This window comes from Amyelois transitella, chromosome 19 (genome assembly GCF_032362555.1).
Source record: "Amyelois transitella isolate CPQ chromosome 19, ilAmyTran1.1, whole genome shotgun sequence".
NCBI classification, from domain to species: domain Eukaryota; kingdom Metazoa; phylum Arthropoda; class Insecta; order Lepidoptera; family Pyralidae; genus Amyelois; species Amyelois transitella.
The window spans coordinates 4,889,292-4,909,178 of NC_083522.1; the positions used below are offsets into that span (position 1 = coordinate 4,889,292).

At 34.1% G+C, this 19,887-nt stretch overlaps 2 protein-coding genes across 2 annotated transcripts; one reads left to right on the top strand and one right to left on the bottom strand.

Annotated features, from left to right (window-relative positions):
* Positions 1 to 1,345: 1,345 nt before the first annotated feature.
* LOC106132721 (uncharacterized) lies at positions 1,346 to 6,611 on the top strand. The gene is made up of 5 exons (XM_060949745.1): positions 1,346 to 1,358; positions 2,851 to 3,935; positions 4,195 to 4,393; positions 4,774 to 4,929; positions 5,620 to 6,611. The coding sequence occupies exons 1-5, from the start codon at positions 1,346 to 1,348 to the stop codon at positions 5,916 to 5,918; spliced, it is 1,752 nt and encodes a 583-aa protein (XP_060805728.1). The 3' UTR covers positions 5,919 to 6,611.
* Positions 6,612 to 7,027: 416 nt separating this feature from the next.
* Positions 7,028 to 19,497, bottom strand: LOC106132720 (putative glycerol kinase 5). Its single transcript, XM_013332231.2, has 11 exons — positions 19,247 to 19,497; positions 18,732 to 18,825; positions 17,464 to 17,633; positions 16,963 to 17,052; positions 14,570 to 14,684; positions 14,111 to 14,313; positions 11,603 to 11,834; positions 10,881 to 10,975; positions 9,954 to 10,117; positions 9,334 to 9,467; positions 7,028 to 9,066 (listed from the first exon to the last, which is right to left on the bottom strand). Exons 1-11 carry the CDS (start codon positions 19,346 to 19,348, stop codon positions 8,813 to 8,815), a joined length of 1,653 nt encoding a protein of 550 aa, XP_013187685.1. The 5' UTR covers positions 19,349 to 19,497; the 3' UTR covers positions 7,028 to 8,812.
* Between the last annotated feature and the right edge of the window lie 390 nt (positions 19,498 to 19,887).

Here is a 19,887-nt window from a genome sequence, read left to right on the forward strand (position 1 = left end):
GATGCCGCGGAGGTGGAGGCGCAATTCTCTGTACCAGTTGTAGCCGAAGCTGCGCTGTCTTGTATGATTGTCCTAGTGAACGAATCTCGAAATGACGCAGAAGGTGAGTTTTTATTTGAGGATGAATCTAAATGTAACAAAGAATGATGACTTTTACCACATTGTCTACATTTATACTTCGAATTACATTTTGACACGGAATGTGTCAAGCTAAGGCAGTTTACACACCCTACTTTCGATTTAATAAATTCAAGGCGATTTTTCGGTGACAAAGATTTAAATGCGGGGCAAGTATAAAGCTGAAAGTGTTCAGACGTATTACACATTGAACATACAGAGCGGTTGTCGATATTATTATTATTGCGGGTTACGAACGAATGGACTGTATGGCGGGAGCGGTTTGAATTATTAATAGTAGCATTGTTATTTTGAGTAGTGCGGTTGAATGAATTATTATTAGTAGTACGATCTAATATTTTTACTTGACTTTTAATGAATTCAACTAAATCTGAATAACTCGGAATCATTTTATCTCTAGCAGTCATTTCAAACGCCTGAGCGGTACTTGAATCTAATTTGCGGAATGCTAAATTAAATAAAATAAAATCATAAGTATCTTCAATTTTTAATTGATTTAGTGCAGCGGCGGCAGCGTCAAATGTATCTATGAAAATATTTAATGCAACAGAGTTATTTGAAGCGGCTTTAATATTAAGCAACGTGGAAACATAATACGAACCTAGGGCTCTCTTATCCTGATATTTCTTTGTCAAACTGTCCCAAATGGACTTATAGTTTTCGCCAGAAGGAATCACGCCTGCTATAATTTTTAATGCATTTCCGGTGAGCCTTCCAACTAAATATTGAATTCTATGTGAATCTGTTAAATCTGGATTACAATGTATATTAGCTTTAAAAGATTCATAGAAAACGGGCCAATTTTCAATTTTTCCGTCAAAGCTAGGAATATTAAGCGGAGCTAGTTTGAAGGGAGCCTTATTCGTTGTTTGCGGAACTGCACTCGAAGACACGGATTTACCTTTTAGATTTACACGGAACCTTACAACACGAGCATAAATATCTTCAAATGATGAAAGTGACTTATAATTTGGTTGGAATTTGGGATCTAATTCCATGTGTAATAGGTTAATTTCATCCAAAGTTTGCATGAAATCATTACGCAATATGTCTACAGTTTGACTATCGGACATAAAAGTCTCAATCGAGCGCAATTCGGTAGTAGATGGCGACAAATTTTTGCCTACCTCGTATAATTTAGTAAGACGTTCAAAGCGAACCTTATTTTTCTCTTGTAACAACTTGAGCTTAGATTCCATGGTAAAAGATGGCGGATAGAGGTATTTTACGAAATAAAACACTTAATACCAAAATCTTATTCAAAATAAGCGGTGAGCGGTGTGAGAGTACTGTGAGCGGACGTTTTTATTTAATTGTGTAGGTAGATTCTACACAGAAGCCGGCCGAATGTCGGCGCAATGCGGTTATGATTACTTACAGAAAATCGCGGTTTTAAACAAATCTCGTCAATAACAATACGCATGAAGCGGGTTTGAAGCGGGTTTTATGCGGCTCGTAATGGACCACAAAATGGAATAGCGGAAAAACAATTATGTAGGTCGCTGGATTTTTGGTAGAGTGAATATTGTGAAAGGAAGAAGCGGGAAGCGGGAATGTAAACGCACAACACGTACCTTAATTTCTTGTATTTTGGTTTCTTGGGCCCTGGCCAGGGTTCTTCTTGTTTCAAAGATGCGCACTTTTTCTATTTTTATTATATGAGCGGAGCGGTCAATTTGCGGCCATATTTTTTCTTCAATCACTAGTTTTCAAATTTGAATTGAAATGTTCTATGGCTTCATTCGTAAGCCGTCGAGTGTTGTCGAGCTCCGAAGAAACCACATATGCTGTCACTATCGTATTGTGCGGAATGAAAAGGGATAGGAACAGTAAAATAAAGCGGCGCGTTCAGTGATATATTAAACAAAAAGTTCAGTAGTAACCTATATTTACAATTGTAGGTATTGATCACTTTTCTTCATGATTCCTTATACAAATTTGTCAATTTCAAAATCAGCCATCTGAATAGTACTTCTCACGTCACAAATAAGAAAACATCGTTGTTTCTTCTATAATTATAACTTGTACCTACATCTTGATCATGTTGGATCATCATTTAACTGATTATGTCTTCAGTCGAAAAAGTTAAATAAGATGTTTTAATAGTGAGAAAATATAATTTCTTATGCGTACCGACAGCTTAGTCAACAAACACGTAAGTGGATTAAATACTTTGTAAGTATTTGTGGATGAATACTGCTTGCCACGCCTTCGATAACAATCTAACTCAATCTGCTTACATTTCATGACATTTGACAGACAGCGTTCGACAAAAAAAATATTTTCCTACTACTCCCTTCCTTATCGATAGTTATCATTCATTAATCATGGGTACCCTAAAATGATTTATTTGCTTTTTATGGAATGTGATTTACCTTACCAAGTATACTATTGACTGATTTTTACATAGTTGTCACTCGAAATCACTGAGAGATTGTCGGCTCTCGACGTCACTTGGCTCTCTGTACTATAAAAAGAGACATCACGTTGCATTCGATAATACTAATAAGATGAAACATTATGTCCTCTTCATAAACCTGTTATGTAAAGTCATATCTATAAGTTCATATAAGTTATTGGCGCATGAACCTAGAAATTATTCTTCGCTGTGTGGTTCAATGATTTTTGGGAAAAGACCCAAAGCACATACTATTATATTAGACAGCCTATGGGATAATTCAACTTTAAACAATTGCCTATCATCATTGACAGTGAATTATGATAGAATTATACTCAGTCCCGATTATGTGCCGGATACAAAAACTAAAAATAAATTAATTTATTTCACTTATTATTCGCCTAACATTGTTATTTATACCAAAAATCTTTATTCAATTTTTGGTAAGTCTCTATCTGAGATTTTATTTCAATCTCATTGGTCACTTGTGAATATAGTAGTAGTTGACAATGTAACTTACTCATGCGAAAACGGGTATTTCGAAAAAGAAGTTAACGCTAGTATACATAGATTTCTCAACAGACTATGGCACATATATAACATAGTTTATGTAGTAATCGAATATCCTAAAGACTGCCCTAATAAATTTTCATTGTTCGATGGGAAAAAACAGCCAAATAATAGGGGATTTGTTTACGATAGAACCGTTAAAACAGTACACGCAAATGAAGTAGAGGAAACTTTAAGGAAAAGTGATAGAAATTTAACTCACGGTTACCCTTTGAGGGCAAATATTTTTTATAGATTTCCTACATCTATTACTGAATGTGAAGATTTAAGAACTTTTATGACTTTTAATAGTAATATTACAAATGGCTACTGTGGACTAGACGCTCTAGTAATGCATGACGTACTAGAAGTGTTGAAATTTAATACATCTTTTGAAATGGAAACGATAAGAAACTACGGATATGTTCAATCAGGACACGTGACAGGAGCTTTGGGTCTTGTCGTACGAGGACAAATTGATGTATCTTTTAATTCAAGATTCATGGTTTCATATTTAGTAGAAAATAGATTTAATTTCTTGTTCTATGTCTGGTCGGATTCCTTGTGTGCTTTAATGAAAGAACCACCCGTAGTACCAATTTGGCATTACCCTTTTAATATTTACGACATTCCCACATGGGCGTTCACGGTCTCATGCCTAACATTCGCGGGGTCAGTGATGTACGTTAAAAGTAGAATGGCCAAACAAAATCAATTGAAGTTACATGTTTATGTCATAAATGCTGTGTGGGGTGGCTTATTCGGATTCTTCTTCAACAAGAAAATAAAAAAGTCGTTAATGGCAGCCGCATGTCTAATGTGGTCAGTGAATCTCACAGCTAAATATCAAGTAAGTACCGTTCAAAAGATTCTTAAATCTTAGGTACATACATAAATAAATCCCGGAAGTGTAGGCAGAGACAACATGTTTCCACTTGCCACGATCCCTGCATATTTCTTTTGCTTCATCCGCATTCATAACTCTGCTCATGCAAGCTCGTCGGTTTCAGATTCTCTTGACCTAACCTGATTTAAGACATCCGCGACGAAAATATGTGAACATTTACATATAAGATGTGTCTCCCTTAATTCTCTTCATATTGTTTCAGGGACATGTGAACTACATGTTCGCCACGTTGGTGAGATATGATCGACTAAACACACTGTCCGATTTGCGCGACAACAACATACAAATGTACACGTCCCCATCCATTGCAATTCTGTTGGGCCAAGGAATGTTCCCAAACAACGCCAAAAGTACCCTTGTGGAGATTTTAAGATTTTATCCAGAAAACGATAGCGCCGCATGTAAGTAAAATTATGTGTATAATGCAATAAAAAATGAACGAGAGAGGACGTCATCGTGATGAAACCTGCACATCCAACTGGATATATCCTCATGGTTACAAGGCTGTTATCAGCCCGGATATGGGTATCGTCAATGTGAGGTACAGTTCTCTTGAAAATGTTGCGGAGGTTAGACGGGAGTCGCTTCGTGTCATAACCTAACTTACCCAATATAGGTTCGTGGTCGTAGGCGCAACTCTGGCTACTCCGGACAGGTGATGACCGGAATTAACGAGAATAACGAGAATAATGAGTCCGTTAAAATGTCTTAGGCAACCTTGTCTAGTGTAGAGTGCCTGTGTTTATATTTTTAACTAATCTCACGTACGTTTCTTTAACAGCGTATACCTTAAATCATCCGAACTCAGCAACGATAGAACGCTCGGATTTACTACTGCAGACGTTGTTCAACCTTACAGACGAGAATGGAAGACCACTGCTGTACGCAGTCAATGAATGCTTTGAACACTATTACTTGTCTTACATCGTAAGGACAGGTAAGAAACTCAATTAAACTACTTAGTCGTTCGCCCCGAACTTAGACCGTGCGAAAACCACTTATTTTTACAAAATTGTGAATACCTATCTCAAAAACCACTTAACTATTTTTTTACTTCGCAAACTGGAAAATTGCAAAAAAATCATAGAAAAGTGATTCGAAAATTATGGCGTTATAAACATACATTAAAAAAGTGTTTTGGTTGATTGGTAGAACTAATAAAATATAATCAATGTCCTACTGGATTTCGTCAAGTCTGATGTCGCAGTCTAAATAGTGATAAGTACGTCTGTGATTTGGTAAGTTTGGCAAGCAATGAACCATAGAAACTTCATTAGCGAATTAGGGAGTTATCTTTGCTGTTGACTGTAACAAGGTTATACTAATGAGAAAGGCACTATGCGCGTCTTTGTACAAACCGATTCGTTAAAAAGATTTTCATTACACTTGAATTTCTATCATAGCTGAATTTCCATGCTTTAAACCATATTAAAATACTATTTTTTTAATAATTAATTCCTTCAGGTTATAGAAATTTTACTCTTCCGAAGTAGTTATGTCTTTAACCCTCCAGTTCCTTACAGGACCGGAGCTTGTCAGTCCTAAACTGGACTACAACTACGTGCTCATAAATTTTCAATTCAAGAAGATTAAAGATAATATTTTACTATGATTGTTAACACCCTAGGTTTCCTGTTCACTGGCCAGTTGCAACTACTGATGATGAAGATCGTCGAAGCCGGCCTCCCCACTGTTTACTACAAATGGACCCGATATACCATCAAGGTGGTCGACCCCGTAACACCAAGTTCTGAACCCCGCCCTACAATTAAGATCAATCTTCGTGAACAAAGGGTTGCATTTATAATACTTCTGTCAGGATATCTTATATCCACAACTTTATTTGTCATAGAGCTATGGTCGAATAAGAGAGCAAAACGCGCAAATAAAGATTTAAGGGTGGATAGATACTCGTATATTGAATAACTAAACGTTGCCTTACATACTATTCATAATTTACGCATATTTTTTACTTTATACATATTTGTAGTTAGTTTGCCACAGTAAAGTGGTAAAGTGTTAAAATATTTGTAATAGAACAATGTATTTAAAATGACGGACAATCATTATTAAGGAGCTTTTCCGAAGACTTTTATATCCCGTTTATATTGTACTAGTTCTTACCCGCATTTATTATATTACAAATAGTTGGTATTGGGATTACGCTTAAAGCCATTCTCGTAAGAATTCCGGATCACATGAATGTAGCAGCTAGTCAATTTAAAATGGTTAATAGGAAAACTGATTACAAATAATATAATTATAAATAAAACGCAATATCACGATTTAACCATACTGAATTTATTCCCAAAATATTTCTTTCCAATAACAGTGGATACTTTCAGATAAAATCTCATTTACATTTCTAAAGAATGGCAAGTTTCGATGTTGTTAAGATTCTATAAGGCAAAACAAAATAGGATGATCACAAATTGAATAAATAAATAAAAAAAAACCGAAACAACATATATTATAACATTCTATGTATCATAAAATTGAGCCAAAGGTAAAAAAATCTTACATTTCTACAATCATATAAACAATTATATTGTCTTCTATACACCTTAATTAATTATACAGTCTGGCTTTGATATAAATATATGATTTGATCATCATAATCACGCCATTTATCTTATCTTAAAGAGGACGAATTAAATTCCTTATAAATTATTGTTATATGACTTGATTCTAATAAACCAGTCCACCACCAACGCCCTTTTTATTTTTTACAGTCCCATATGCACCCAATATAATAACAGTATATATTAGTCTAGACTAGATAAAATAGCTGCCAGTTTTATTTATACTTGAAACAAAAATAAAACATTGTGGAACCGGTAAATTTATATTAGAGGGACACACCATATTGGTCCCTCACTCGACTAGGTAATCTACATTTTATTTAGTACCGGTATTTTTTATTACTTCATAAATTAAAAAGGTAAATGCCTAAACTAAAATTTATGAATACCAAACTATTAACTTATTTCTTACCAAGGCGAAAATACTACCTTCGAAAAAATACGGGTGTGGTCACAATTAAATAAAAATGCCTGTCATAAGCTTCATCATTCATAGCTTATTATAACGACTAGAGATTAAAATTAATTGGAATGAGCTGTGTAGTTTTTTGCATTCAGTTACAATACAAATTAATTTTATAATTATATAACGAAATGTTTTTTATTTTCCCCCCAAATTATACATTGAACCACCTTCAAATGTACGATATAAATAAATCAATAATTATGATTATTATTTATAACGAGAGATATAGCTTAATAGGTAAAGATTAATTTTATTCCTAATCTACAATTTACAGATTTATACATTCTCTATTCTATGGATATAATTTGTGCGTTTTAAAAAAGACTATAGAAAAACAAACTATACACCGTTTCCATTACAGTGTACAGTAACGATAAATGTTAATATCTATAAATTCTAATGAATGAACGTACCGCATTAATTGTTGCCAACAACATCAACGAATCATCATTTCAGCCGTAGGACGTCCAATTCAAAATAATATATGCTTTTAATCAGCAAGACTACACGAAAATCTTTTAACTCAGTCTCCTCTTGTTTGTTGCATTCTGAGCCATATAATTAAATAAAATATTTTGTAAAGCCGTAAAAATTTGAACATATGTTTTTTTACATGCAGTTACTGTATTGTATTCTGTTTTGGTTATTTGCAATAGAGTTTACAAATAACAAGGCAACGGCGAGTGACCCTTGTGCGTGCACTGGGTCAATGAGTTTTTTTGATTTTTTTTTATGTTCCCAAAAAAGAATAATCTTGCTGGATGTGCTGTAAGTCAGTGAAGTCAAACATTTTGGTAAAGTTATAGTTAATTCGGCTAGGCCGTATCTGAAAGCTATACATAGCGAGAGTATTATTTAATTTAAACAACACTGTAGGCATCCATCCTATTTTGATTCATAAATAAAGAGAGAAAAAATGTATAGTTTTATTGCTTACCTAATATTTCTAATTATATCACCCATTTTCACCTTATATTCAATACTTGAAAATACTAACAATATAATAATCAAAATAATAAAAGATTATGAAATAAAGTAAAATCGATTTTCTTAAAAATAATACTTACTACATTGACATTATATAATCAATTAATACGAGTATATAAAACAAGAAATGAACACACTTAAAAATAGTTAAAATATATCCTTTTCCTTTACACTTAACACCTCTAACTAATATAATAATATAACATAGAATCCTTCACCATAAAAACTCGTTATAAAATTTCCAACTAGTAACAAAAGCCATTGATGGAGTCATCACATTAGAGATAATTTAATTAATCGGAGGTGATTTAGTAAAATCTCTAATGTGAAATGCGTCATGAAAAAGTTTGAAATATTTTTTAATAATTTTTGCATGAAATATTTGACAAATTCCACTTTAATCGCAAGAGTACCATGTAGTATGTTCTCATTAATGTTCTGTTAATGAATTGTGCGGGTATAAGAATACTCGCGTTATTTAAAACAAAAGTAGCTATTCAAGGAAAAAAATATTAAAATTGATAAATTAAATATTATACTATTGTTGATAAATATTATTGCAAAATTTTCACTCACAGTACTTAAGTAACTTCCTTGCGATAATTTTTTTGCCGCTAACTTATTGGCAGCGATACCGCATAATGCACCTACAATCTACCTCAAATCCTTAACCGCAACAGCTTACAAACATACCAACAAAACACCTTATGATAATGGCAAGTCAAATATCATCTGTACAATGGCAGCCACGCGATCAAAAATGCGAGCAGTAGGAAAAGCCACCGCTATTTAGCCGGTCCGTTTTTATGCGAGATCTTAAAACTATTCTGTGGGGTGATCGAGTTGCTACTGGAATCTGAAATGGCTAAGGATTGCGTTGATTTGTTTTTACTGTGTCCGTACCAACCGCAAAGTCTGCGAACGGCGTCCTCCCACCGCTCGATGGAAACTTCGTAATACTTCCTCACGTGCGCGCGCGGCTTGAAAACGCAACCAATTTGCCGTAACGATTTCAACTCTTCCTTTGATTTCCATATACCTGAAAAGTTATGTGGTTCAATAAATAATTAGTAAGCACGGAAGATTTATGCAGACAAGGAATTCGTATAATGTCAATCATCTCAAAATTTTTTATTTATATTGAAAGTTGCACTCCGTCAATATATTTTCGAGATTATAAACGACAGGTAATGCATAGCAATAACTTATACATACCTATTTAAACAATCTGTAAGAAACCCAGAATTCCCACACTTTATTCTTCACTTCACTTATCGACATATCATCCAAATACCAAACTACTCACCTAAATGCAAGCCGACTATATGCGCACAGCCCTGAGAAGACATCTCCACGTGTAGAGGGCGCTCCACTCGCAAGCCCGTGAGGTCCGCGACCAGTTGAGCTATGAAGTCGTTGTTGGAAACTCCGCCGTCTAACCTGAAATATTAAACAAATACATTTGTTTAACTATCTTAACATTAATTTAAAATAAGTTAAAAGCGGCCAAGTGCGAGTTGGACTCGCACACGAAGGGTTCCGGACCATCATCACGTTTGTTACTTAAATATTTATTTTTTACACGTTATACATTTCTACCTATTTACTGAAATCAACCAAAACTCTGCGGATGTCAGATGAAAATCGTCTTGTGTAAAAACCAGACTTACTCCATCCAGAATCATGGTTCAAAAGCCCCACCCTAGACTCCTCTCCAGAGAGATAAGGATGTAACTTCCTCCTGTTACAAGACTAAAGAACCAGGAGGGCAAAGATAGATAGTAAATTAACTCGGTATAATTATTTTTATTCTATCATTAAGCCAAATAGCTGAACGTGGCCTATCAGTCTTTTTAAGACTGTTGGCTCTGTCTCTTTGATTATATATATGTATGTATGTATATTTGTATATATGTAATTACTAACCTGATACAGCTGTACCGGCAGTCGGTCTCGGCGCGCACGCACGCGTACAGCTGCTGCGTGCGGAACGCGAGCGACTCCAGCACAGAGCGCACCAGGTGTGCTCTGTGCGTGGACGGCTTCATGCCGACGAAACCCGACGCCGCCGTGCCGTCGTTGTAAGGTGGCTGGAACATAGGAAAAAAAGCTTGTTATAGAATTCTATGAGTAAAAATTGTTACAACATGTATCTTTTCTTATGCTTTTAATGTTGTTAGGCGAACCAGTCTATCATAATTACAAAATATCACAATAAGAACACGTGAAGCCATAATTACCTATACAGTAAATCAGTTAAGTTATGGCGACTCCTTCATAATTATATATACATACATACATAAAATCACGCCTATATCCCTTGCGAGGTAGACAGAGCCAACCGTCTTAAAAAGACTGATAGGCCACGTTCAGCTGTTTGGCTTAATGATAGAATTGAGGTTCATATAGTGACAGGTTGCTAGCCTGTCGCCTAAAAGAAGAATCCCAAGTTTATAAGCCTATCCCTTAGTCGCCTTTTACGACATCCATGAGAAAGGGATGGAGTGGTCCTATTCTTTTTTCTAATGGTGCCGGGAACCACACGGCACTAATTATATATAGTCTGAAAAACTGAGAAAGATGTCAGAAATTATGTTTAAATTACCCATCAACGCAACGACTACATTGTGGTATGAAGTACCAGCGCATAAGATATGCGGATTCCCAAAATCCAGACGCTCTTTCTTATCACAACGTGTTGTATTTTCAGGTATAGACTTCAAATATAGGGAGGGTTTGCTAAGGACACCATGTAAACAAGTTATGGAAAAATTTATTTACGGTCTGCATATCTGATAATTTGGTCACACCTATTATCAGGTAAATACCACAATTCAATAATGAATTACTCACCCCAAGCCCACTGAACGCGGGTATAAAATATACGCCATCTGAATCCGGAACAGACATAGCAATGTCTGCGGTTTCTTGAGGGTTTTCGAATAAACCTGAAAAATAAGAATAAAAATGGAGAATACACTAACCTCTGATTGTTTAGAGCATCTTTACAGGATTACCACTTTTATATGTTACACGGATGTAGGTAGGAAAGTATTTAAGCGGTTGGGATTATCAAAGCGCCCTATTTGAACTTGCGAACTGAACTGTACGCTATTGTACATCTATTGATGAGCGCAATAGCAGGATATCTTTTTTGGATTTTAAATTAAATGTATCTTTAATATGGTACTTAATTAATTTTCATTTGGTTTGATTCCTGCGCCGTCGACTACTGCTAAGGCGACTTATAAACGTGGCAGAACTGTACTAAGATGCAGAATCTATCATAATATTAGTGTAATTTTGGCGTTAAGAAGACAGCTATTTCTGTTAACATCAAAACACGAGACTTACTAAAGACAACTTTTCAATGATACTTTATATGCCGTGGGATAAAAAACCTTTGTGGCTTTTGAATGTCTATTCTACTTATGTCTGTGCCAACAAAAATACAAATCTTTTCTCTTTATAATATAAGTATGGATAAGTAAATTCAGAGGTCAAAGAAATTCGCGTGCTAATTAAAATAAAAACTACATACCGACCCTATGTTTAATCTACAAAACACAGCTTACCTAACGTCTGCGCCCATTTTATAATAGAAGCTGTGTCATTATTAGCTCCTTCCGCAGAATACACCAGTTCTTTCCCCAGCCTCCAGGCCACTATCGGGTACAATCCAGAAACGCTAGCATGAGGATTCGTTCCCGTGTTGATATTGAAAAAAGTGCCCGTGCCCATAGTAAGCTTGACGTCACCGACGTCGAAACAACAAGAGCCCCACATTGACGCTGTTTGATCTGCCATCTGTAATAGAATTTTTATGTTTTTTACTCAAAACACGTGTTGTGTCTAATTAAGATTTAAAAAGTCATCGTTACGTATGTGTACGTTTGCGTCGACGGAAACCGTGCAGAAAAAACGCAAGACGCGCGATACGTCACAGCTTAAAAAGAGGAGTCATGGCTACTATTTACTGACGAAGCCTTCTCGGCCATGACTTTGCTATATGAGTATCACCAACATCATAATATTCCTAGGGTGTTTGTTCCGCTTGCGTCATGCTAAGGAGTCGTCATGAAGAAGTGGTGGTATGAGTGGTATGGTACATACATACGAGTAGGTACATTAAAATCGACGTGATTTTATGTATCTTTTCAGAAGGGGTAGGCAGAGACTATGTTCAATTTCTACTTTAGTGGGTAAGTTAGGTTTTTATGTGGAGCAAATCGCGTCTGACCTCGCGACCCTGTTAATAAGAAGTTATTTTACACATCTGCGAAAACCGTGTTCAAATCGGAGTCATAGTTTTCGCGTGATGTGAGTACAGACAGTCATAAATTCTAAAAATCTAATTTTTAAGCTTCTATTGGTCTCTCTATATCATATCAATCTTCCAAGTACAGACATCGGTCAATTTCAATTTTTTTATATGTATGGACATAAATGGATAGTATATCTCGAGCCAATAGCCGATGATGTCCTATCAAATAAAATGTATTACAGGATTAATAAAACGCAAGTACATGTGGCTCGATAACAAAGTTGCACATTTGTCGCAGATCACAGACTATTTTTGGAACGATATTATTGGATAAGCGCAGACTAATCTAGCCAAGTTTAAAGTAATTTCTTTTCAGGCAAGCACATTCAATTTGTAGAATTAATAGAAAAATAAGGTATTCCAGTGAAATCAAATAGACATTTTCAAGGAATCATACTAAGTTTTAATTAATTAACTGCAAATATTACCCATACATCTGCACAAATATTACCATCACATCTGTGACCCTTGCCGAGCCAACAGTCTTGAATAGACTGAAAAGTCACATTCAGCTCTATGGCTTAATGACGGAATAGACATTTACCATAAGTAGTGACAGGTTGCTAGCGTATCGCCATTAAAATTCCCGAGTTTAAGCCTGTCCATTGATTTTATAATACATATGTATGGTAAGAGGAGCAATATGCTCCATTTACTCATAATCATAACCATTTCTTCTAATGCCCTCTGTTATGGGCGATCGGTTTTAAGTTTCAGCTCATCGCACCGCTGCCACTATTAATTGCACTATAATCATAAAAATAGAATGATTTTGCACAATTTACAGTTGCGTTATATCGTTAAAAAGGTAAGATATGATACTTGATTAACAATTAGGATTTCTATTAGTTTTAATTATTTAATAAAGAACTATATAACTATATATATATATATTCGAAGTTACCTATAAATAAAACAATATCTATATTTAAGAGTTAACTGCCGTGTTGATTTTATTATAGCCAATGACAAAAAATTAACGATATCGCACGACATAAGTACGCATTTATATCAATTGTGAACTATTAATGCACAAATATGACATGAATAAACTAATAAAAAAAACTAATCAAAGTTCAAGTCTATTCTAAGTAATAATAATTTTTATTTTGAAAAGCTGCTTCGTGTATTTTTTAAAACTTCAATGCGTTAATCGGCAAATAAATATACAAGTTCATTTGCACAATTCACACAAATACGCCAAAATATTTTGAAGACTTATTTATAGCGATGAGGGTCTAAGTAAACCATAAACGTAACTTATCACGACATTGCGATGTGTTGAAATAAGTACAGTTATATGCATTAATGTGTACTCATTATAACAGGTTTAAGGAATTATTTTAAGTTCATTGAATTATGCATTTGATATTACTTATCAGTCTTATTTTATTTCATATTCAAAATTACTATTACATTCAGAAAATAGGTGATCGCGGGTACTTTTAAATCAAAACTGTAGCTTTAAAATAAGCCGATGACTGACGCCAAAAGGATACTACATACATAGAATCACGCTTCTTTCCTGGTGGATCTAGACTACATTTTTCCACTTGCGATCCAATTCCTGCATACTCCTTTCGCTTCATGCACATTTATAACTTATGTAATCAAGTCGGTTTCGGGCACTGTTAACCCAACCTATCACCAAAAGGATGATAAATACATCTAAATCGCTGTACGCTTCGTTGAAAAAGTGGAGAAATAGTCTTCCTTTATTTTTATATACATATCTACACAACACAAAAATTTTACTCACACAGCTCCTTATAGGTATCGCCGCGCCCCATATAGAGGGTGATGTGCTTGTGAAATGATCACCGGCCGTATCTACGACGGTCGGTAGAGCCGATGCTGGGATCCGGAACAGCGTTAACGCCCAGTTAGCCCACTCCATCGTGAACGGATCGTAAAAGCCTGTTGCGGACGCTGAAGACACGTCTGTCATGTGGATTTTGCTGTCTGTGGGCAATTATGACCCTTTTCCATTAGTCTTCACTTTAAGCGCTCCAAAACATTATTATACCAACATGAAAACATATAAACCAAAGAATATATGTAGACTCATCCAGGGGTAGGCAGCCATTCCAACTAAATTATTGAAATTTTGAACATTTTAGCCATTAACTTTGTGAATGACCAGTTATTTTGTTTTAAAGTTGAACTCAATGACTAATTTAAAACAATAATGATTGCATAAATGACAAGATTACATTACCTGTCAATTTATATAATAGCCAACAATCCAAGGTGCCAAACATAGCGTCTCCATTGTCTGCCGCAGCCTTCAAGTCTGGTATGTTCTGAAGTGCCCAACAAAGTCTTAGCGTGGTCTGTAACAATCATACAACTTAAATTCAACATATATAATAAACTAAACCGTAACCAAATTTGTCCACCCAACCTTTATTACCCAACTTTTTTATTTTATTTTTTTGTTAAATGATAGATTTACGCAATAACAAAATTTTAAAAGAAGTATAAAGAAAAGGAAAAAGTAAGATTTAACGTTTTTGGGCTGAAGGTGAAAGGAAGAAATGTAATTTGAGATACATTTACTTCCGTGAATTCCTGCGAAATATTTATTTCACTACATTACATTGTTTTGTTAGTTCCAAAAGTCAACTTAAAAAATGTTGAATAAAAATTACAACCATGTTTAGAAGCAACTAAAAAAGTGAACGCGAGTTAAACTACGTATAAATATTAAAAATAAATTAAGTATTTTTATAAACGAAACTTAAAAATACATATATACAATTTTAGTATTAAATATTTTTTTTAAAATCTGAAACAGAACCAAACCAAAGGTCAACGATGAGACTTGGTTATAAAGTATGCGGTTGACAGAACTAAAATATGAGGAAGTAAGTATAAGCAATAAATACAAATGAGTGTTCGCATCGATATAAAAAAGCAGAATATATTTGGACAAAACGAACTGAAAATTCGGACAGAAATAGACCGACGTAATCATAAAGTAATACCAATACATGTGTAATTGAACAATATTATTTTAAAATTGCGATGCCCAACAGGGTTCATATTGTACCTACTTAAAAGCAGTAACTGGAATTGAATTGAACAAAATTCCAATATGCGTCCTAATTAGGTATTATCCTAATCCTAAGTAGGTATTATCATAAAAGGGGTAGAAGAGTCCACCAAAAGTGTGTGCCAGCAGCTTATCGTCCTGAGAAGTTGTGAAAGCCAGTCAAAGAACAGACTTTAAGATTTTTCTTAAAAGCGATGATCTAACAACCTGTCACTCTTTGAATCTCAAATCCAGCATTAAGCCATTCAGCTCAACGTGTACTCGATTTTGTGAATATCGGTACATTTTCTGTTTGAACAACTGCACAAAAATAGCTTAATTAGTACTATTTCTGTTCCAAAATATTGTCGGAATATCCGCCACTAACATTTTCTAATATCAAATTAACTGCTAGTATACTAGACATGTTTATTACTAGTATGATTAGTTTCAAAGGCATACGGATAGACAAATGAGGGGTTAACCGCTCATAATGACCGCTAACGGAGTCTATACTGACACTAATGATGACGAGAGTTGATTAGTGTCATGAACAATGGCACAACATGATTCTTGTAGTTGAAAGGATTTCCGTTTTATCCCTATCTATCGAAATAACCCGCCGTCGCGTCGCATAGTATAATGAGCATTTAATAAGGCGGGTATAAAGTACTTACGTACATGCACATTGGTGTGCATTTCTTGCATAGATACAGCGTTTACGCTATCATTTCTTCAATCATTTAAATTACTAGGAAGGGCCTAAGTTCAAGGGATCATACTAACTAAATTATGTGAAACGACTTCCCAAGATCAGATGCGTGCTCATAAACAGAGAGAGACGGACAGAAAATTATATGTTCTATTTTTTTATCGATTGGATTCGTCATAGAATACACTGTCTGCCGGTCACTTAGCAATATCACCCATACATATTGTCATGCCATGGTGGGCAGAGATTGTGTGATTTCTCTCGCACCTCTCATCACTAAGCACGCTCAACGATAAAGGATCTAACATTTTCTCTTAACATTTCCAACGTGTTACAGATTATGCAATTAGCTGTAACGTTTTAGTATCGATACATGATATGCAATACTTATACGATGTTTGATTGTAAATTGAAAGATTTGGCGCTCTAGTTAGCGGGTGCTTCTATTCCTTCATCATGGCTTGTGACATTCATGAGAAAATATGAAAGAAAAACTGCAAAGCTGGATGCTTAGATAACTTTTTTTTGATAACTTTAACTTTTAAAGGGTTACCTTAAAATTAAAATCTATCTTTCTATCTATCTAAAATTTAACTTTGAGAGCTATCTCTAGGATAGCCAATGACTAGAAGATACCTAATAAGGTTTAATTAGGTATCTTGTAGTTATTTCGCTTGTATAAATTAAAAAGCATTGTTTTTAATGTCAATATCAGAATAATATAATCTTAACTGAAAACCAATTGTCTGTATAAAAAATAAATATTACTTAATCTTTCTAAAACACGTGCGGCCACATGTGAAATGTAATTGAGAATTCCTCGAATTTATGTAAATAAGTGTTAAAAAACGAATGTTATTTTTACCTGCGTGTTCATGAATTTTAATACACTGCCGGCGCGAAATCGTTTACTCCTCGATACCAAGTAGAGTGCATACGAACCAGCCCTTATTAACTAGAACAACAAAAAGGGTTAGTTAAAGTATATAAATATAGGGAACGGCCTTGGTGACGCAGCTCAGGCCTCAGTAGTGCGATTGTCTGAAACAGTAGGTCCCGGGTTCCAATCCTGAACAAGAAATGATAAGGAACGAAATTTGGTTGATTGGCCTGATATATTACCTTACCTAGATATATATTTTGTATTGTAACAAGTGAGAAGATGTAGTCTCGATAGTCTGCGATTTGGAAGCTAGCCTTGAAGTATGTTATACCATTACCCTCCTGGCTTTAGTCCTGGTTGCATCCTCACCACTATGGAGAGAATCCCAGGATATACAAGTATTATTTAGTTTGCATAGGATTCCTTTTATTTAGTTCAAATTTATATTGAGATTAATTATATAAATAACAGGATCTTATTTACCTTCCAAATATAAGAATCATTCCACTGCTTGACTAACTGATTAGCTCTTATATCTTTCCATGTTATAAACCTGTGGAATGGTTTCCCTGTTTCTCTCGACCATGTTATGAATGTGCTTCTTTGTGTTGATATACCCATGGCTGTCACTTGTGCTGCTGTGATGCGAGCGTCTATTGAAAATGAATTTGTTATTTATATTTAATTAGAATTTAAAATTTAATTACTTTTTTACTTTTATGGGACATTAGGTACAAACATCACTTATTAATTGTCATATCTTTTGGTTTCACAACATCACATTTCATGTCAATTGGTTGGTGTAATAAATTACTTAAAACTAAGTTGTGTGCAGAACAAGTGCTAACAAACTGCACTGCAGAATTTTATTTAATAGCGTCAACTTCACAATTATTCAAACTTAGAATTGAAATGTGGATAAGAATACATTGTTATGATGAACTGATTTAATTGAAATAGAAATAATATAATTCTAAATATAGAAAATCAAATTTAAATAAATTTATGTACAAAGAGTACCAAAATAAAGTTTAATTAAGACTTTATCCTAGGTCCTATAGTAAATTCCAGAAAAAATATAGCCATAGGTCATTAACTTTTGTATGGATATCCATTCAAATTATCTTTATCAATATTAATCTGACAAAAAGAATATTATTTTTATCAATGTTAATCTGACAAAAAGAAAGACAGATCTTTCGTATTTGTTGTATATTATGCAGAGAAGTGTATTAAAATTACAGGTTAGATAAATAGGGTAGGTTTTTTACAGGAAGTAATTGGTGTCTGATCATTGTGACATGAACTAGGGTTGTAATGCTTGTTCTCATAGTAACAAATTCAGTTACATAAATGTGAGTAGGAGTTGAAAAACTTTACCTCCTCATAACATGTCCTCTAACACACTGAACTTATTTACTTACTGCACATAATATTAATTGTGTTACAGCAATAATTAACTTAGAATAGAAATGTTTAAAATCATTATTGTTTTATCAAGAGATTAAAAAATAGGTCAAGCAATATACATATGGCTGATAATAAATCTTATAAGAATATTTTAATCTTAGGATTATGTTTAGTGGTTCAAATGATAACTAATAAAAACACTAATTGACAATTTTATAACAATAATATTTTTCTTGCCTTTTTATTTGTTTTAGACATCTTCAACATTTTCATACAAGATTATTTGCCTATGGACCTCATAGATAATAATGTTTCTGAATATTTGGAGTCAACATACTTACCTTCTAGAGACTTGCGGACAACATTCACAATTGAATTCCATAATTCATCAGGGTCAATTTCAACAAATCCAGGACTAGGGTAATGAAGCACTACCTAAAACATATATTATGTCATAAAAACCAAATCGGGTCTGAGGTTTGATTCCCAGTGAGACCATAATAAAAAATTACTTTTTGTGATTACCCAAGGTCAAGGCTGTTTATCAACATAAGTTATAAACTAAAATGTGGTGTTGTTGAATTAGTAGGTATTCCATGACACAAGTTTTGAACTATATTTCGTTTTTAGAAAAAATCTGTGGGATTATCTAGCATTTTATTATATATATTTATATTAATTTGAATGTCGAACATAACAAATTAATCAGATTACCAGAAAGAATTACAAACAGTTCACAAAGTTCACGAAAGTGAAACTACAACAGAGATTAAGGAGCTTGAAGTTATATTAAATTTCATTTAATGCATATCTTTGTCCTCTAGGTAGGTTGGCAAATGAATATCTATCGGTTTACCTGATCTGATGCTTTTCCTATTGCATCTGCTTTTGTATTGTAAATATAAGCTCTGATAGTTGTGGTACCAATATCTAAAGTAAGAATGAATTTTTCTTCCATGATTAAATTATTTCTTGCAATGTAACTAGTCACTAAATAAATATATACGTCTGTCGTTTTATTATCTAAACTATAAATTTATGCAAATTTTTATTTTAATATCAACGAAACAGACTTCTTTAAACGTGAGGTGAGCGGACACTGTTTTTTTTTATTTTTATTTTGTTTGTTCTTTAAACTTAGTGATGATCACTGTCACTGTCATGGTGGCACGTGTCAGGTGCATGTCAAATGAAAATTGCAAAGCTTAAAATCCAAAATAATACAATTAGATATTATAGGGGGTGTTGTCAGCGTGCCAAAGTTAAGACTTTGGATACTTATATGTCGTTATACATCTGGCATGGGCTTTTAAGCAGGGCTTGATAACGCTACCAAATCAACACTAAAAGTAACGATAAATAATGTTATTTTGAAAAGTTAAAGGCGTGATACCGGTAATGTAACCTTATTACGTTATATAACGATATTAAATTACGTTATATATTTTGGTAAACTAATTAATGTTAAGGATATCGATATCAATTAACTTTATAAAT

Bases quoted from the DNA above. Each gene is read 5' to 3' on its own strand.
- LOC106132721 (XM_060949745.1), top strand. The intron at 3,936-4,194 runs GTAAGTACCGTT...ATATTGTTTCAG, and splicing joins ATCTCACAGCTAAATATCAA to GGACATGTGAACTACATGTT. The intron at 4,394-4,773 runs GTAAGTAAAATT...TTTCTTTAACAG, and splicing joins AGAAAACGATAGCGCCGCAT to CGTATACCTTAAATCATCCG.
- LOC106132720 (XM_013332231.2), bottom strand. From the start codon at position 19,348: ATGGAAGAAAAATTCATTCTTACTTTAGATATTGGTACCACAACTATC. The intron at 17,053-17,463 runs GTAAATAAGATC...TTGTTGTTCTAG, and splicing joins ATGATTCTTATATTTGGAAG to TTAATAAGGGCTGGTTCGTA. The intron at 10,118-10,880 runs GTGAGTAATTCA...CCTATGTTCCAG, and splicing joins CCGCGTTCAGTGGGCTTGGG to CCACCTTACAACGACGGCAC.